The sequence below is a fragment of the Lemur catta genome, chromosome 17 (genome assembly GCF_020740605.2).
Source record: "Lemur catta isolate mLemCat1 chromosome 17, mLemCat1.pri, whole genome shotgun sequence".
NCBI lineage: Eukaryota > Metazoa > Chordata > Mammalia > Primates > Lemuridae > Lemur > Lemur catta.
The window spans coordinates 9,122,331-9,141,760 of record NC_059144.1 but is presented as its reverse complement, the minus strand read 5'-3'; the positions used below and the strand labels follow the sequence as shown (position 1 = coordinate 9,141,760).

General features: G+C 51.7%; 1 protein-coding gene and 1 long non-coding RNA gene across 4 annotated transcripts in view; one reads left to right on the top strand and one right to left on the bottom strand.

The window, feature by feature from the left end:
• Window positions 1-2,709: 2,709 nt before the first annotated feature.
• Window positions 2,710-8,506, bottom strand: LOC123622586. Of its 2 annotated transcripts, none has more exons than XR_006729553.1 (3): window positions 8,478-8,506; window positions 4,093-4,180; window positions 2,710-3,527 (listed from the first exon to the last, which is right to left on the bottom strand). It is a non-coding gene; the product is annotated as an uncharacterized LOC123622586 (long non-coding RNA). The 2 variants fall into 2 exon arrangements; XR_006729552.1 differs by lacking the exon at window positions 8,478-8,506 and adding an exon at window positions 8,379-8,438.
• The window catches only part of ACSS1 (acyl-CoA synthetase short chain family member 1), a 50,823-nt gene continuing 39,337 nt past the window's right edge, over window positions 7,945-19,430 (top strand). The window contains exons 1-2 of one of the 2 annotated variants that reach the window (XM_045529081.1): window positions 7,945-8,338; window positions 18,559-18,655. In XM_045529081.1, the coding sequence (XP_045385037.1) occupies window positions 8,002-8,338; window positions 18,559-18,655 (434 nt within the window). In that variant the 5' untranslated portion in view covers window positions 7,945-8,001. The remainder of the gene's footprint in view (window positions 8,339-18,558; window positions 18,656-19,430) is intronic. The other variant, XM_045529082.1, reaches the window with a different exon arrangement.

The window sequence follows — 19,430 nt, the reverse complement described above, 5'->3', positions numbered from 1 at the left end:
ATCAAACACGCATAATAAATTTAAACTTAACACTATCCTGAACATTAAAAGAATTATAGGATGCTACTTTTGATTTCCTCATCATTTTCCATGCTCCTGTTGTTCAGGATTTTGCCTCTATCTTGTTTCTTTAACCCCACGAAGCAGGCATTATTGTTGTAATTTCATATCACTAATGTTTGTTTAGACTTACCCCCGAGTGTCACAATTTCCTTGCTCATTGTCCTTCTTCCATTGTAGACCTTTATTTGTGGTAATTTTACTTTCACTAAAGTAATTCTTCAGTGAGGGTGTAGGGTGGAAAACTATTAGTTTTTGTTTGTATGAAAATGTATTTTGTACTTCAAAAATGACACTAATGATGCAATTCAAGGTTGACAATTATTTTCCTGAAATACTTCAAAGATATTACTCAACTGTCAGTTGTAAAGTCTAATTACCACTCCTGTATAGGTAATCTGTCTTCTCTCTCCGACTGTTTTTAAGACTTGCTATTTGTCTTTGGTTTTTGGCAGTTTTGCTATGATGTGTATAGGTGCTGCTATTTTTTTTAATGTGCTTGGAATTTGTGTACTTTCTGAATCTGAGTATCATCTTTCATTAAGTCTGGAAATTTTGCAGCTCTTAATTCATTGACTATTGCCTCTCCCCATTATTTCCTTCTGAAACTCCAAGAGAGTGTGTGTGTGTGTGTGTGTGTGTGTGTGTGTGTTGCATGTCCCATGTCTTCTATCCTTTTTTCCAGATTTTCTGTCCTTTTGACCCTGTGATATAATTTCTATTTAATGCAGAAATTCAATTAATTCATAGTAATTCATGATATGATGTTTGAACATTTCTCATGATCTTATTTTATATTTTCCAACTCACCATCCCCACCACCCCACCCATTCCTGTTTTTTATTGAGCAAATTTAAAAATTTTTTATTTTATTTTATTTTTCACTCTAATCTCATGACAGATTATGATCAACTTCTGTTGCATTTCTTTCACCCACGGTTTGGAGGTTACATTCTTTTTAGTTTTCTAATAATTATGCATAAAATTTAAACATGTTTCTATCAATACCTAAAGTTACCTGGTATTTATTAATATATCACTCTCCCATCCAAGACAAGTTTTGCAAGGCTTTTATTTCCTCTATCCTTACTTTCTCCTAATTCCAAGCCAAAGAACCTGATGCTTTCCCCCTAGCCCTTCCTTCTGTTCACATCTGCCCTGTCAAGCCACTTCCAAAGTCTGAATACATTTTGAGCTATTTTTTTTCTTTGATTCCACCCTGTTTGCCAGCCATCTGCCAGGGCCTCCGCCTCAGAATTTCTCTTCAACCAAGGGATTCATGTTTTACCAATTTATCAGACTTTTAAATAAATCTATTTATTAATAAATTTCATGCACCCTCTCTACCTCCTTGATTGAATATTCATCTCTGCCATCTATTATAGATTTCCAGTCTCCTTAACCAGAGTGTGGGTTCCTTGAGTTCAGGACTGTCGTATCGTCCTGGCCATACTCAGTTTGTGTTGATCAGCCAATCAATCAAGACTTTCCCAAAGGCCCTCATTATTACGGAAATGCTCCTTTGCACTGCGTTCTTTTAGTTAACTTGTCCTGTAGAATTGCGGTCCACAATCCCCCACCTCCACAGGTTGATACTCGTCTGTGGCCTATTAGGAACCGGGCAGCACAGCAGGAGGTGAGCAGCCAGTTGGTGTGAAGCTTTATTTGTATTTACAGCCGCTCCCCATCACCGCCTAGCTCCACCTGCCCCCACCCGGCGACCCCGTCCATGGAAAAATTGTCTTCCATGAAACCGGTCCCTGGTGCCAAAAATGTTGGCGACCGCTGCAGAATAGTACAAACATCACACTGCTTAGACAGGATAGAAAGTAGCTTCAGAGTTACACGTACCCTTCCATCGCCAGGTGGCAGTGTTGGCCAGCTTTACAATTTCTCGACCAGCTGTGCTGTAAGAAACTTACTGATGATACCAGCTCCTGAGCAATAAATACACATCCTTTGGGGTCCCCAGCTGGTGTGTACACTCGGCTTTCTCTGGGGCTTTATGACGGAGGAAGCCAGTTTTCATACACGGGCAGCACGTTGGCCACAGCTCAAAGTTCGTACAGCTTTGCCCTCGGAGTGACCTTCTCGTGTCCCTGTGGTCGCAGAAACTTAGCTCTGGAGCACCACTGAGAGTGCTGTGACGGCAGCGGTGCTGCTGCCACAGCGGGGACTCCCTCAGGAGAGCAGCTCAGAACTGGGGGAAGGGGGGGCGGAGTTGAGGGTCTTGCTGTGGCCCACCCTCCCTTTGCCTCTGCAGGCCTGGCAAGTAAGAGATTGGTATTCCCAGGTGTCAGTGACTCTCACGGTAGCTTGCTTGACCACTGTGGGCTGCGAGGGTCCCCTGGGAAGTCTTTTCTGTGGGTTTAAGGATGGATGTCGTCCCTGGCCTTTTGTGCCTGTGTAGCGCCAGGGCGAGTTATTAAGAGCTACCGGGAATCGGTGTTGCTGGAATTGGGTCAGCACGATGCTAAAGCTGAGTGGGAGCGCACCCCACCGCGGAGCCTGGCTGCTCTGCGCCCGCACGGCCCCCAGAACGGTGCAGAGCGGAGGTTTGGAGCTGGGGCGCCCGCGGCTCCGGGAAGCAGGCTCGCTTATGGGGATAGGCTTCCACCTGGGACTCTTGGAGGGTCCACTTCTCTCGTCCCCTGCTTTGCTGTGCGTTGTTGGGTTAACCGGGCAGAGTGGGGCGACCTGCCCGCCCACAGCGTGGTGCGCGGCAGCTGCAGCAGTGAGGCCGTCACGGCCCCGCCAGCTCTGAGCTCATGGGACCGCGGGAAACCGGAGCCCTGTCACCTCATGCAGCCACTCCTAGACTCCCAGCTTTCGGGTCTCCCCTTCCTCCGGTTCTCTTTAAAGCTCTTTTACAGGTTTTTTTGTTTTGTTTTGCCTTCAGCTATTTGAACTGGTGTCTGTCTCCGCCTCGCCCCCTTCCCATTGTGACCTAGTTGGGCGCAGGGACTGTAACTGGGCCGTGCTGTCCGGCTGACAGCCCTCAGCTCCGGGCGGTGCAGACAGGAGGAGCTGCAGGTATCCTCTGAGCATCGTGGAAAAGAAGGAGGGGGGGCGGGGTGGGGGCGAAGGGAGAGAAGGAAGCGGACAGACAGGAAGGGATGGAGGGGAGAAGAGGCAGGGGGGGGCAGCGCTGACGTCACAGTGGACGGGTGGGGACTCTATCAACAGGGCGTCCGGTGCGGCCTCTCCGCGTAGCGGGGGTGGCAGGAGCTGCGAGGGCAAACCGCGAGGCGGTCCAGTGGACTACCCCCTTAAAGATACTAAATTAACAAGCTCTGGAGGCAGAAAGCTGTGGCTCCTACCTGCCAGCTGCGTGGCCTCGGGTGAGCTTCTGTCCTCCCTGGGCTTGTTTTTTCATGACGCAAAGTGAAGACAAGAGCATCTATCTGTACAGGTTGTGAGGGTCAGTAATCATGGCTGTATTACGGCCTCCGACTTCAACATCAGTCCTGCGAGAGATGATAAGGCCTAGATTGCCACCAAAACTCCCCAAGTGCTTCCTACGCCTGCAGCCTGCAGGCGCCTGCCAACATGCTGCGCATGCTCAGTGCCAGAGGACTCTTCAAGCTGAAGCCAGGGGCTTTGGGGGGAGGAAACAGGACTAGCGCTGCCAGGACAGCCTGCTGTCACCACCAAACCTCTAACGGCCCCATGGGAAACAGCCGTGGGGAGGAGGACAGTGGTGGGAGGTAGGGTGGAGCTCAACTTTGTTCTAGTTCTGGGAGAGTTGACTACTGGCTGCTAGAGGTGGGTGGGAGCGGCAGGGATGACCTTGGCCTTGGCCACAACCCTCAGAAGGAAGGTCTCCAGGTTATCTCTTGGGTAACTTGGGCAGCAGGAAGTGCAACTCTGCACTGCCTGGTTGGTTCTGAAGTGTTTTATGTGCACACAATCACTTCTGATCCAACTGGCAGGAAACAGGATGTTTTAAATAGAGTTAATTCTGTGTACTTTTTTCATTGTAATAGAATTGAAATGTAGAAAATGAAGGTAGTAGAAAGAGGGAGATATCACCCATGCACTCCCCATGGGGATGGTTCCAGTTGCCGGGCATACAGTCATGAGCGAAGCAGCTGGCTCCTCTGCTCTCCAGAGTTCCTTCCTGGTAGAAGGAGAGAGAAAATAAACCAAGAGTTAATATATAAGAGCTCAGGACTCCCTGGGACTAGGGCAATGAGGGGTGGAAGTGTGACTTTACGTAGGTGACAGAGAAGGCCTCCTGGATAAAGTGATGTTTGATGAGCCCTGAAAGAAGTGAGGGGCATCTATGTGAGCGTCTGGGCAGAGCAGTCCAGGCAGGAGTGGCTTGGGCAAAGGTCCTGAGGCAGGAGCACACCTGGCATCTGGAGGGACAATCGGAGGCCAGTATGACTGGAGCTGGTGAGTGAGGAGACAGCAGGGGGAGACCGGGACCTGAGCGGGGGGTGTGAGGCTGGATCAGGTAGGGCGATGCTGCCCAAACTTGAATGTGTACACAGGTTCCCTGGGGACTTGTTAAAATGCAGATTCTGATGTAGCAGGTCCGAGATGGAGCCTGACATTCTGCAGTTTTACAAAGTGCCCAGGTGATACCAATGCTGCTGGTCCATCTGCCACACTATAAGTATCGAGGGTGTGGCCTTGTGGGCCAGGGTAAGCATTTGGCCTTTACTTTGAGGGAACTGGAGAGCCTTTGATTGCTCTAAGTTACACAGCAACTTCATCTGACCTGTGTTGCAAAGGGAGTGCACTGGCTGCTGCTTGGGCTGTAGAGGGTGAGAGGGAAAGCAATTAGAAGCTTGCCAAATAATCTGAAAAAGAGATGGGTGTGGTTTGACTGGGGAAGGGAGAGGGTGGTGATGAGGAAAGCGTCCCTTGCTTCATGTATTCTGAAGGTGAGCCTCCAGGATTTGCCGACAGATTGCAAGTGGAGTGTGAGAAGACGCGTCTAGGGTGACAAGGGTATATGGTTAAACAAGCAAATATCATTTCCATTGACTGACATGGAAGGACCCCCAAGACATGATATTTGAGATGTGAGTTCCAAATTTGAATACAGGGCTGAAATTTGGAGGTGAGATCCAGGCTAGAAAACTCAATTTCAGAGTCAAATAGAGAGCTGGCTGCTGTCTCCTCAGGGGTAGAAGAGGGGAGGTTTGAGGACTGAGCCCTTGGAAGCTGTGACTCCTGGAGGGCAGAATATGGAAAGCTCCCAGTAAAGGGGGCTGAGAGGCAGAGGGCAGTGAGTCACATGAGAGCCATGCATATATTTTATCCCTTACCTATGTGAACTAAAATAAAATTTTAAGGCTCACCCCCTGCCCCCCTCCCCACCCCCCTGACCCGCTGACTGAATGGATCCCTTCATGGCCAAAGGAATATCCTAAAACTAAACAGCTTGCCAGGAGGAAGGAGGTCAGATATGCCTTATCATGCCCCCCTCCCTTCTTAAGAACATCCTTTGTAACCCATTAACAGGGCTAACGGTATGCAAGACAAACCTACAGGTCCTCAATTTACACAACAAATTGGTGGTTTATCTCTGATAAACAGAAACTATGTTAAAACATTCCAAGCCTTTAGACAAAGCTTTATGTCTTTAGCCAATTACAAGCCAAAGAATCTTTAAACCCACCTATAACCTGTAAGCAACACCCCCCACTTCCAGATGGCCCACCTTTTCCAGCCAAACCAATGTATGCCTCCCACGTATTGATTTATGACTTTCTCTGTGACCCCTGTCTCCCTGAAATGTATAAAACCAAACTGTAACCCAGCCACAATGAGTCCACTTGCTCAAGGCTTCTTGGGCGTGGCTCCGGGTCATGGTCCTCAAATTTGGCTCAGAATAAATCTCTTTAAAATTATTTTACAGAGTTTGGTTTTTTTCCGTTGACACCAACTGCTAACAAACCATCCCAACATTTAGTGGCTTAAACACCAGTTTATTTCTTCTCATGATTCTATGAGTTGACTGGGGGGTTCTTTTGCACCCCAGGTGTTGTCTGGGATCACTCATGAGGCTGTCTTGCTGGGGTAAGAACATCCGCCACAGCCTCACTCCTGTCTGGGAGCTGGCCCTGGCTGTGGGCTGGGGTGGCTCAGTTCTCTTCATGGGTCTCTCCTTCCAGAAAGCTAGCCCAGCTTCTGCACAGCGTAGCAGCTGAGTTCCAAGAGAGGAGGAGCTGGAGCTATGGGGCCTCTCAGGGCCTAGACCCAGAACTGTCAGAGCAGCCCTTCCACCAGGTTCTATTTGTCCAAGCGGTAAGGCCAACCAGGCTCCTCTTCTTGGTGGAGCGGTGCGACGCCACATACACACGAGGGTTGAATGTTGGTGGCCATCTTTGGGATCACCTGCCACAGGATCTTTCTCTATTTACAATTTTATATATGCTATTAAAAATGGGAATTTAGGCCAAATGGTGTAGTTAGGGGCACTGGGTACTAGTCTGCTCTCCTTTAGCTAAGGGTTAGCTCTTTAGTAAGTCCTTTCATCTATTTGGGCTCAGTTTCCTCATTTGTTCCACCAGGAGGTTGACAACTGGCAGAGGTTGATAGCACTAGATAACTTTTAAATTAGAAAATGCAGGTCAAGTGCTTGGCACCGTTCAGGGCACATATAGTGCTGGTGATTGTCACTGTTTTTCCAGCCTCACAATCTTCCATTCTCTGGCAGGAAGCAGCATTCCACACCTGTGGGGGGGCGGGTTGGCTTGCCCGGGCAGGGGCTCCTCCAAAGGGGGAGGGAGGCTCTTTCCTTCTGCACACCTCACACCTAGCAAGAAAGAAAGCTCTTCCCATGCAAAGAACTCAACAAACCAGTTTTCCAAAATCTCTCTTCCCCTGTGTTTACTTTATCATGTGTTTACTTCTTGGGTGTTAAAATATTTATGTACCTGGTAGAGACCAGTTTCATATGGGTTTCCTTTTATCCTTCCTGGCTCCACAACAGCAAAAACACCGTTTCCATTATTGAACTTATTATGTACCAACTCAGGGGTAGACGTTTTACAATTATCTAATGTATTCTTTATGGCACTTCCAGAGAAGGAAGCATTATTCCAGTTTTCCAAAAAAGGAAAATGAGGCACAGAGAAGTTAAGGAACTTGCCCAAGAACTTGCCCAGAACTAGAAATGCCAGGGTTTGAACCCAGGTCACAGATGCTGGAGCAATTGGAGAAAGTCCACATCGCCCCAAATCAGCCAAATTTAGACGCAACGTTTGCTTCCCTGATAAACTATCCCCCTGTGGACGCAGGGCTCCACAGCCCCTGGCTTGAGGTCCCCCACCACCGCCAGCCCATTTAGCATGCGGTACGGGGTACAGGCCGGCAGTGCTGGGGGGAGGGGTTGCTCTCAGGAGCGTATAAAGGGATTAAAACCTTGGCTTCGGCCTCTGAGATGCTGAGCTGACCTCTGGCCCTCAGACCCATGGGTGCGCTTGGCTCCACCAGTCCCTTACGTTCTGTGCCGGCTCCTCCCATCCCAGAGGGTCCCGCGTCCCCAGGCCCTGTTCCCGCGTCCCAGGACGCCTGTGCCTCTGCTCTTGCCAACTTGGCGCAGCTGTGGGGGCTTGAAGAGAGCGCACAAAGTGAAACCAAAACAGCCCGACGCCGAGGAGCGCCAGGGCGGGAACGCAGTGCAGCGGAGCGCGTCACGGCCCCGCCAAGGCCCGGGACCCCGCTCTCCCCGCGCCTCCGCTCTCCCCGCGCCCCCTTGCGCCCCTTCCCCACGCCGCTCCCCTCTTCCTTCGCGGTCTCCTACTCTACGGCGGGAGAAGAAGGGGTGGGGACGGGGCGGGCTCCAGACCGGGAAGGGGCCCCAGAGCAGTGGGTGGTGGCCGGAGGGCGGAGCGGGGGCGGGGCCCGCAGATACTGTAAGGGGCGACCCTCTCCCGCAGCACAGTTTGGGGACGCACAGGCTGCCTCGGGGCGTAGGGCTAGATGGCGGCGCGGAGTCTGGGCCGCAGGGTCGGGCGGCTGCTGGGCAGCCTGCGCGGGCGCTCGGGGCAGCCGGTGCGGCCGCCGCGCGGGATGGGCGCGCCTCGCCGGGGGGCCTCCGGGCTCTCGGGCAGCGCCCCCGCCGCCGCCGCCGCCGCCGCCGCGCAGCCCGGCTTGTACCCCGCGCTGAGCGCACAGGCAGCCCGGGAGCCGGCCGCCTTCTGGGGGCCCCTGGCGCGGGACACACTCGTGTGGGACACCCCCTTCCACACCGTCTGGGACTGCGACTTCAGCAATGCCAAGATCGGCTGGTTCCTGGGAGGCCAGTTAAACGTGTCTGGTGAGTGGGCTTCGGGGCATCCAGGACGCCCCCAACTCACGTGTCCTGAGGGGACTCAAATGAGGGGGCTCAAAGTGTCTCCCGCCAGCGGCAGCCGTCCCAGGCCAGGCTGATCACAGCAGTATTCTGTACCACTCACTCTAAACCGTGGCTCCAAGTCACTCCCGACACACACCCACGGGTCCCCAGAGGCTCCAGCCCCCGGCCTGCTGCACTCCGGCGCCCCGAATGCGCGTTCCCAGCTTGGGCCGGCACCTGCGGAGACCCGGCCGCAGTTTGAGATGCCCAGCTGCTGGCCTTGCCCAGCGCCGCCCTTGGTCCGCTGTCTCCAAAGTTTAATTACGGGGGTGCGCAGCGCCGCGGGGCGCCAGCCTGCGGGGACAAGCGGGCGACATCCGAGAGCCCAGGAGTCGGGACTTTCCCATTCCCGTACCCGGGGCTGGAGGGAAAAACCAAAAGCGTGTGGTGGTTGTCACTGCCAGCTGCTCCGCCCGGAGATCCTCCTGGGGACAAACCCACGTAAACAAAAGGAGTTGTGGGGGGTGGCTTGGGGAGGAGAAAATCCGGCCCAGCAGCTGGAATCCGTGACCTCCTTGCTGTTGGGGCTTGTGCACGGGAAGGAAGTAACAGCAGGCCTCCTGTTCTCAGCCTCGGGGAACTGCCCCAGAGACGCACGGCCCGCTTTAGACTGGTGGGGCTTTAGACGCCAAGGAAACCAGCCCCAGCAGGTCTGGAATCTGCTGAGCCTGAATCCGCCGCTGTTCAGTTAAGATTTGGGGTTGGGGGACTTACACTGAGCCCTGGCCCCAGTCTAAGTAAAGTGCTGACTAGGCAGCTGGGGGAAGGCCCAGGAACTGCAAGCAGCGGCCACACTTGGGGTGGGCCCGGGGAGGGGCCTAGCAGCCTGGGCGGATCCGAGGGGCTGTGGTCTGGGAGTTCACAACCGGTTCCAGGGAGTTTGGAGGTTGTTTAAAAAAAGAACCTGAAGGTCTTCATGCAGCGTTATGCCCCTTCCCAAGGTTGGAGCTTGGAGGTGGCCTCTCTGCGACACCCTGCCCATTGTCCCAGGTTCTCTCCTCTCTGAGCCTCAGTCTCCTCATTTTTAAACTGGAGCAATTACTCTCCGCTGTTAGGCTGGCTGTGAGGACAGTGCTGGAAGGCGTGGAGCCGGCCCAGCACTAATTAGTGATCAGTAAGCATTAGCAATTTTGGTTTGTTACCTTCAGAAATGCCATAAAATTATAGGTAGTATCTTGCAGTTGTTTTTCAAACAAAGGAACTTAAAGGAACTTTGGACCAAAAAAATTTTTTTTGTACTGTATATCACTTTGCTGGTTTAATTAAAATGAATCACTTACTAGATGTGTTTTCTTTAAAATTGAGTCAGCAGCAAGTGTCCTTGAACTAGTTGGAAAAAAAACCCCAAACCCTTCATCTGCAGAGTTGGTGGAATGTGCCCTTGAAGGGGACTAGCAGCTTGCTAAAGGACAGAGACAGAAAGTGTGCAGCTCGTTTGGGAGAGGCCAAGGCCATAGCTGGCTGGTGCAGAGTTGCAGCCTCACTCTCAGATAAGATAGTGGGGCGGGCCTCCCAGGGCACACAGAAAGGCTCTTGTGCAGGAGGTCAGGGTTGGGGTGTGCTCAGCAAGCAGTTCTTCTGCCTCCTTCCCTTCACTCATTGCTCCTGAAGATTCGGCCTTATGGCTACCTCAGGCAGAAAAGGAGCTTCCGAAAACTGACTTGTAGAAAAGCAGCTTTCAGCAGCTTCCTCACCTTGAATGTGCATGCCCCCCAGCCCCCATCTGTCAGCACTGTCTCTGCCCTTCGCCAGTGTCTGCAAACCACAGAGGTGACAGTATGCAAAAGGACCAGACCAGGCCATGACTGCCCTGGGAGCCCCCGACGAAGTTATGGATGGATGGAGGTGTTTTGGCCTGATCTGTCTGTGGTGTGTGATAAAGTCAGCATGATAGTGGCTTGTTCCAAAGGAGCATCACTCTTGAAACTCCCATTACCCCTTCAGGAATATCTATGCTTTTAGGTCTGGAGTGGAGAGGGAGACACACAAAGCCTCAGGTGTAGCAAAATGCTGTTTATTTGAGCATCTGGGTGCAGATGGGTAGAGGCCAAAAAAGCATCCACCCTGAGGGAGAGGAAAGCCTTGGGTTTTATTGAGGGTTCCTCTGTGTAGGGGGTGAGTACTGTGAGTATCTGGGCCAGAACAGCCGCTGCAATAAAAGTTTTAAACAACCAATTTCTGGGAACCCCACATCTGTCTCATCCGGCAGAGATAAGGGAGGGGGTAGTTCCGTCCTTATCAGAAGGGATAGGAATGCCAGCATCTCTAGCTGTCTGTTAGATTTTACCTCCTCTGGGGACTCTCCAGACTCCTGTGGCTATTATTTTACAAGCCTAAGTTTTCCATTAACCGCATTCCGTCCTGCATTCCGTCCTATACATACTTTTCGTGTTCCCACCTGGAGCAAACCTAACATATATCAGCGGCCCTTGCGGTGTAGTCTGCAGACCAGCATCATCATCATTACTTGGAAACTTTTTAGAAACCAGTTGTGGGGCTTGTCCTAGACATCTGGAATCAGAAGCCCTGGGGGTGGGGCCCACCTATGTTCAACAAGCCCGCCAGGTGCTCCAGGTGCACACTCAGGTTTCAGAACCACTGACCTGTATACTGCAAATCAGGGCAGATGAAGGCACTTCTAAAACAGGCAAAATCTGGATTAGTGTGCTGGAGATGGCTCTATTCAACAAACAAACAAACAGCAAACAAACAGTGGTGTGTGGGTGGTGCAGTGGACTTTAGTGGCTCCAGGTGTGTCTTTAGAATCACAACTTGGTTTGATTTCTTGCTTCCTCATCTGTAAAACAAAGAGAGTGTGTAACTAAATGCTGTTCTAGTCGCACCCCAAGCTCGGTGGTGCGAGATAGCAGTCATTTTAGCACACTCACGGGCTTCGTGGGTCAGGACTTTGGACAGGGCCTGATGGAGCTGACTCTGGTTTAAAGATCTTAATTGTGTTACACCTCATTCCATAAAACAGGGTGAGTGTTTGATGGGCTGAGCAGAGGAGGTTGGTTTTATAAATGGAAAAGGACTGAAGAAGACAGGCACAGAGAACAAAAAGCAGATTGGTTGTTTCAAAGTCACTTACCTTGTAAAGGTTAAAGCAGAAGGAACTGCGTTAGCACTGCCACCTAAACTGGCATGTTTGAGGGTTTGGCTATGGTCTCACTCTCCTGAGCTCTCAGAAGGTCAGATAAACAACTTAGTTGTGGCTTGGTGGCATGGGCCTTCAGCACATCCTTTGGGTTTGGTCAGGGGAGCCTGGTGCAGGAGCTCAGTCCGCACCAGCTGCCTCCTATACATTTAATTTACCATTTCTGCTCCCTGATGTCTGAGCTTGGAGTCATCTGTCCACTTCTCTCTCCCAAGTCTGTGGCCTGGGTTGGGACAATTTGCGGGCTGGGCTCACCTGGAACTGTGGCCCAAAGCTCCTCACAGGGCTTCTCACAGCGTGATGCAGGGCCCAGGGAATGTCCTGCAACCTGAGGTCCAAGGTACCAGCACAGAAACTATTAGGCTTCCTCTGCCCTGGCACCTGACTGAACCTGTTTTCTTATCAATGGGAATATGGGCACGCCCATCCCACAGCTGTCATTAGAATTAAAAGAGAAAACACTTGTAAAGCACTCAGCACTCCCAATTACTGGCCATTTGTTATTTATTAATGAAGCATGTGAGGAGGCTGTGACTTTGAACTTGACCTTCAGCAGTGCTGCTAAGTGAGCTATGCTTCATCTGACATGGACCACATGGATTTGCATCTGATCAGCCTGGGATGGGTGGGGAGTGGGCTTAGGAAGGTGTGCAGGTGGCCAAGAAGGCTCTCAGAGCATCACAGGATCCTGCCAGTTCCGGAGCTCTGATTGCCAGGTGGGGTTATGGTGTCAGGGGCCCACTGGACAGGGCAGGTAGAGTCTCCACTCCCTCAGGTGACTTGCCTCTATTGCGTTTGTGTACAACTGCTTTGCAGAAGGTTCTTTGGAAAGCCAAGTTCTAAGAGGGATTCTTGCCCACCTTTGAAATTTGGCTCTCTCTGTCGGGCCCAACGGATGTTTTTGCTCTGTGGCATAGAAACTCAAGCTGTCAGGAAGTTGCAAATGCAGAACCGGAGGATAATGACACGTGTTGCTTTCAAAACTCACAACTATGCTCTATTTTCTAAGCCCCAAATTTTGAGTGATTTTTTTAAGTGTGTGTAGTCTTACTCAAGCAAGAGTGTAAAAAACTATTTTGAACCAAGCACTGAGCACTGAGAGATTTCTTGGATGCTTTCAGAACATTAATTGCAGGGATAGAACCATGTTACTGCTGCTCTCTGCTCTCCGTGACATGCCTGCAATAACTCAGACAGCAGGGACCCTGATGTGGCAAGTTACGGCACGCCTTCGCTCATTTTTCTCTCAGCGAATAAAGTAGCTTTTCTACAGTGTTTCAAGGAAATCTAAATGATGGCGTGACCCCTAATCTGGAGAGGAGGGTTCCCCAGAGCAGTGTCTGGATTCTCCGCAGTCGTCAGAGGCATGACTTGCTTTAAATAGCAGGTGCTCTGGAAAGTTGGCAAATACAATTTTTGTGACTGATGTAATATCTTAAAATGTACCAGGGAGGATTACTATTTAAAGAAAACCCTTTTGTGAATATTAACTCCCTAGTTTATTTTGATTAAAATTGGATTTCTGTATGCTGGTTTCGCTTAAAGTCGGGGTGTGTGAGGGTAAGGGATGGCCAAGAAGAGTTATTGAAAATTCCTACATTAGTGTGTGTCATCTTTATAATGGAAATGCAAATGCTCTGGGAGTTCTTTTTTTTTTTTTTTTTTTTAACAAAACCAAAAACCCATGACCCACCCACAGGCATTAGCTAACCACCTGCAGGCTGTGTTGGGCCCTGAGCACACACCTGGACTCCAGGGAGCAGGATGGAGCACCCTGGCTGAGCCGCACTCTGCTCCCAACGGCTCATCCCGTTCTCCTGGCACCAGTGTGGAGGGGCTGGTGGTTCCATTGCACAGATGGAAATAAAGATTCTAAGTCATATACAAGTAATCCAAAACATGCTTGCATTCTAACGAAGAGATGGACCATCAATCAGCAAATGAACAAATCCACACTGGGGTAACTTGCTTAAGGTCTTTGTAGCTGCTGGGGGACAGCATGATAAAGGAATCTCGGGCACATGGTTCCTGCCCTCAGAGACATTGTGGCCCAGATGGGGGCATAGTTAGTACTGTGTCCCAGAGTGGGCCCCGGGCAGAATAGGGAAGTGTTACATGGTGTGGGCCACTGAGAGGTGGAACAAGAGGTCATTGGTCATTGTGTGCTGGGATATTTGGAAAAGCTTAAATAGGAGGTGGGGTTTGAGCTACATCCTATATTGTACTGGGCCCTTGCCCAACTGTTCTTGGAAATGCTTGGAAATGGAATTTTCTTGTCCCACTGCCCAGTTCTTTGGACAGAAGGTTTTTTTCTTTTTAATTTCCTTTTCTTCTTCCCTCTCTTCTTCCCTCCCTCCCTCCCTCCCTTCCTTCTCCTCTTACCTTCTCTCCTTTCCTCCCTCCCACCCTTCCTTCTTTTTATTCCTGCAATTGATGCAATAGCAGGAACCATAAATGTGTGCTAAGAGCCAACATGTACATGGCATTTTGGGGCCACTGTCCCTCCCAGACCCCACACTGTGCTTTCTCTAGGTGCTCTAGTCACCTGCGCATCAGCCACCTGAGCATGCGCTTATGGCTGTGAGCAAAGGCTTATTGCATTGCCCCTGGCAACACAACCTGAACCCACAACAGGAAAGTCTCAAATGGCACCTAATTCTTACAGTCACACCCAGAATCTGGGATCATATACCTACCCATGCATTAGGAAACTGAGATGTGTGTTAAACAATGTGTATTGTCTATGGTTGGTGAGTAGGACAGGGGCAGAACTCTAAACCTTGGGTTTTTAACTGTGACCTAGGCTGCCAGCCAGTGAGGCTGTGGCCAGATATCCCACAGGCCTGGCAAGTATGTGTAATTACCCAGCCCAAAAGGAAGAAGAAGACCCTCTGGAATGTACACAGAAGTAGATGTGCCTGTGGACACATGTACACACGTCCGTCCGTCAGAGTGTGGTCCCGGGACGCTGTTTGAAATGCAAATGCTCAATCAGACTGGGGTGAGCCCAGCCCTCTGCTTGTTCATAAGCCCTTGGGGGGGTCCTGAGGCCACTTAAGGTTGAGAAGCTCCACTTTAGGTCAAAGAGAAAACATCCACTTGAGGGACAAAGCCACAAAGACAAAAAGGCCTGTTTCCTCCCTTGGGCTGGGGGGACAACCTGGTGCCAGTTAGACCACAGTGTGCCCCACCAGCTCAAGGATGTGGCCTTCTGTCCATTGCCCAGAGCTTGGCACTTCCCCAGCTCTGTGCTCTGGGTTAGGCTGGCTGTATACAAGTGTGAACAGATATTCAGCCCCTGCCCAAAGGCGGGCTGCAAGCACTGAACAGCTCGGGCAGAGTTAGAGGAAGGCTCAGGGTTCATTGGAAGGGAGGTGCTCAGTTAGGCTGAGACCCGCAGCATGGGTGGGCAGAGGGGACAGCAACCCAGGCAGGGAGAAACCAGTGAAAGGCTCTGGGGCAGAAGGAGCTCACTAGAGTTGGCACGGCCAGTGGGGAGCAGTAGATTATGGGGGCCTTGGTGGCCACTTTTTGAGCGCCTTCTGTGTGTCAGAGACACCTGAGGACACTGCACATGGGCTCCATGATGATCTGCCGGCTTCATGCCGTCTGTCAGCCCCGGAAGAGATGGACATGTGGCTGATCTCGCCGGCCACCTAGCTGCACCGTGGGTGCCGTCCATCCTGTGGCAGGGCTCCCCTTCACCTCCTCAGCTCTGCCTGCCTGCTGGCCATAAAACAGGCACAGGATGCCCTGCTGGGCTCTGAGGCTGTGAGGGTCTCAGTCGGAAGTTGGGCAGCCACCCTGAGTGAGAAGGTGCCGGGCTGCCCTGGGAGCAGGCCACGTGTTGAGATGAACCCTGGGCGTGGTGTCAAACAGGTCTGAGCCCTTCCTGCTGCCTCCCGCTGGGCCCTTGGGCAGGTCACGGGAGCACTCAGAGGCTGTTTGCCAATTTACACTGGGCAGGCCTCTCTTCAATGTGACTGACTCCAGGTCAAATTCAGAGTGGAGACAGTGTGTCAGAGCAGAGCTTCTCAGACGCTAGCGTGGGCACAAATCTCCTCGGGACTTCTTATGAGGCGCTTCTAACTCAGCAGGTCTGCGTGGGGCTAAGGATTTGTACCTGTGACCAGCCCCAAGTGGTGGCTAGAGTGCCCCGGGGCTCAGGCAGGCCCCTGTGCACAAGCCAGCGGTGCCCTCCTCCTGCAGGGCCCACTTCTCCTGCATGGTCTTCCCCAAGTCTGGTCCTCTTTGGAGTCTTTCTGCAGTGTCCGTCCTCGGCCGGGCCTTGGCAGGCTTGCCATAACCTACCCAAAGTCACTGGAGGGGATAGGCCGGCAGCTGGGGGACAGGGCCACCATGAGGGGTGGCCTCTCTGCTAATTGTTCAGAAGCCAGAAATCCATGGTTTTAGTGTGAAAACTCTTTATTTATTTATTTATTTATTTGAGACAGAGTCTCGCTCTGTTGCCCGGGTTGGAGTGAGTGCCACGGGGTCAGCCTAGCTCACAGCAACCTCAAACTCCTGGGCTCAAGCGATCCTACTGCCTCAGCCTCCTAAATAGCTGGGACTACAGCCATGCGCCACCATGCCCGGCTAAGTTTTTCTATATGTATTTTTAGTTGGCCAGATCATCTCTTTCTATTTTTTTTTCAGTAGAGACGGGGTCTCACTCTTGCTCAGTCTGGTCTCGAACTCCTGACCTTGAGCGATCCACCTGCCTCGGTCTCCCAGAGTGCTAGGATTACAGGCATGAGCCACCATGCCCGGCCTAGTGTGAAAACTCTTGATTTTAAAATATTGGACTGGAGTAGCGTGCTCACACATACATACACGCACATGCGTGCACACACACATACACACACACGCCAGTCAGACTCGGCACATCTGTAAGCTGAACTCAGCCTGTGGGCCAGGCTGCCTAATGTTTGCTACGCCAGGTACTAACCTTCTCCCTGGCAGCCTTGCTGTTTTTCCATTTCCGTCATAGTTTCCTTGTTCCTCTCACCTACCTGAATTGTCCTTGCTTTGCTGGCAGGGCTCACCCTTCTCCCTCCTGTTCTTAGAGCAGTCTTCGCTGCCTGGCTGGACTGTTACAGGCTGGCAGTGGAGGGCAGGGTGTCGGTGTAGACTCTGGAGCTGATCTGCCTGCGTTGAATCCAGCTCTGCCACTGTGTGGCCTTGGGCAGGCTGCTTAACCTCTCTGGGCCTCTCTTCCCAGCTGTAAGAGGAGATACTGATGGTCCCTTCTTCTGGCCCACAGGGGATGCTGTCTACATGGAGCCGCTTGTGGTCATTATTGTTTTGGTGTCAGGTGGCTCTTCCTTGGGTTTGCCTTCTTAGGGTAGATTCAGCTCCGTGCTCCTGTTTGGTCACGATGCCTGCTGCAGCCTCCCTTGTGTTTGTTGGTTACTTTCGCTGTTTCTTAGTTGCATCTGCCTCCTGCACCCATGGCAGGGACTGAGCGTCTGTCCCTGCGTTTCCCTTTGCGCTTCGCAGGTTGCCTGGAGCAGAGGTGGCGCTCAGGAGACTGGTTGAACTAACTGTTGCAGGGTTTATACGCCCTCTCCCCTGTGCTCCTAAAAGACCCCCCCATCACCCAGAAAATCATTTGGGAAAATGGGGAAGGCTTCCAGGGGGTGGGTTGGAGATTCTAGTGATTTTAAAGTAATAAACCGTGTTGTGCTGGAACAGAGAGCAACCACCCTGCCCATGTACTTGATGGTAGTGAGGTCACAGAGCCCGGCGCCTGTGGGCTGTGGCTGTGAACGTCACCGGAGACCCTGGTGAGGGCTTCATGTGGGGTTTACACTTGTGCGTGTGTACACATGTGTGTGCGCACACACACACTCACACTGATGGTGGATGTGGTGTGTAAATCCAGGTCTGCCACTGAGCCCCTTCTCAGTTTTCTTCTCTTCAACTTTTTTGGCATTTCTTCTCTTCTATTCTTCTAGTAGTTCAAAGAACTTTTCTCCTCTGTCAGTTATTAGTATGAGTAATTTTTTCCCTGGCATCTATCTTCGTTTATTAAATGTTTGGGGGGATAATTTATATATGGGATACTGGGGTGACCCTGAGAGACCAGGTGGGGTGGCTGCTGCCCCCGAAGCTGTTCACAGGACTCACTTTCTCCACATACCTGGGGCCCTCCTGTGGGAAAGTGAGTCGTGATCACCTGGCTTTGGGGTGGAGAAGGGCTGAGCATTTGCCAGCCCGAGCCAGGCTCACCTTTGAGATCAATGAACACCGAGCAGCGTGCCAATGCACGCGACCCAGCAACCCCCAGGTTTACAGTAAACGGCAGAACTGACCTTCTGTTTCTATGGGAAGTCATGTGATCTGAGCTTGGGTAATGGAGGGCAGGGGAGCAGAGGCTTCTGGAAAACCAGGATGGCAGTTCCCTACTGTTGAGTCACTTCTTGGAGCAGGGGCTGGTTTCTAGGGTGCTGGTCAAACACATGAGAGGGGACTTGGCCTCTCATCTGGGCTTGCACCTCCACCCTGGGACAGATCCCCCTGGGTCCCGGGAGCAGCCGCAGCAGCCGTGCACTGGAGCGGGAGCGTCCTGTGTGCACCGTGCTCTTTCCAGCAGTGCTGCTGTGGTGCCCACCCCTGGCCACACATCAGAACCATCCAGGAGCCTTGAAAGCCCAGGGCCCACTGGTGGCGGGACATGGCCCAGGGGAGGCCAATGTGCAGCCAGGGTTGGGACCACTGTCACGAAGTGACCACTTCAGAATATTGGTGAGAAATTACCTTACGCCTTTGGGATCATGCTTGTGTAGTGACCATCTTTGTTTTCGCAGCTCTGACAATCATCCTGCTTGCGAAGAGGTAGAAACCTCTCCATGGATAAGGGCAGAGTCCCTCTCAGCGGGTGCAGAGCAAGGTTCTTCAGCAAACTAGAAACCCCCTACCACCTATTTGGATTCTCACTCTGAAAGCACCAATTGTAACATCTGCAAAACCTGTTTTTGTGCAGTCAACTGCTTGGATCAGCATGTCCAGAAGTCCCCTGAGAGTGTGGCTTTGATCTGGGAGCGAGATGAACCTGGAACCGAAGTGAGGATCACCTACAGGTACTGTGTCCCCTGGTGGGGTCTCAGCGCCCAGCAGGCAACCTGGGCCACCCCGTCTGTTTGCTGGGACAACATGCCCAACACCCCTGCTGGGACAGTTAGCTGCAGGATCACCCAAGTTGGGAGAAGGCCTGGCCTTCTCATTCACTTGGCAGCACTTAATGTCTTTAGATTCCCATAGAAGGAACTGGGGCTTTTTAAACAAACGTCATGAACATCAGAGGTATAGAGGGGGTGTTTGGCCCAGTCTCCTGTGCCTGTGTCTGGCTCCAGGGGAGGGATTATCTGAGTACCAGGGAGCATGTTTCAGCTTTGGAAATGTTCTATCATCCCAGGAGAAGTAAACACGACACAAGCTGCACAAAATATGTGCTGGAGCAATAAAACCAGCCCAGTCCACTCAGCCTGCCTCTCAGCACCCTTATGAGAGTGGGACAATAAATACAATTGTCTCTGAACAGTTTTTATTAAAAGCTGATATTTCTATTCTTTGATTCCTTAAGCAGATTGCATGTGCCAAGCACCCTTCTGGACACCGTGCATGCGTGTGGGCTTAGACGGGCTTTCCCAGAGCTGCTTCCCGCAGGGGACTGCCTTGCTTGGAGGCTTTGGGGTCCCTCAGTGCAGGATGTCGGTTCTCCATTAAAGCCCCCTTTGCTTAGGGCTCAACTTCCCTTATGTGGATATCTCAGGCCCACGATGTCCCCAGGTGTGTCCTTTATTGCCACATCTCTCCGTCTGCCCCAGCCACTCGGGTCACCAAGTGGCTGCTTGA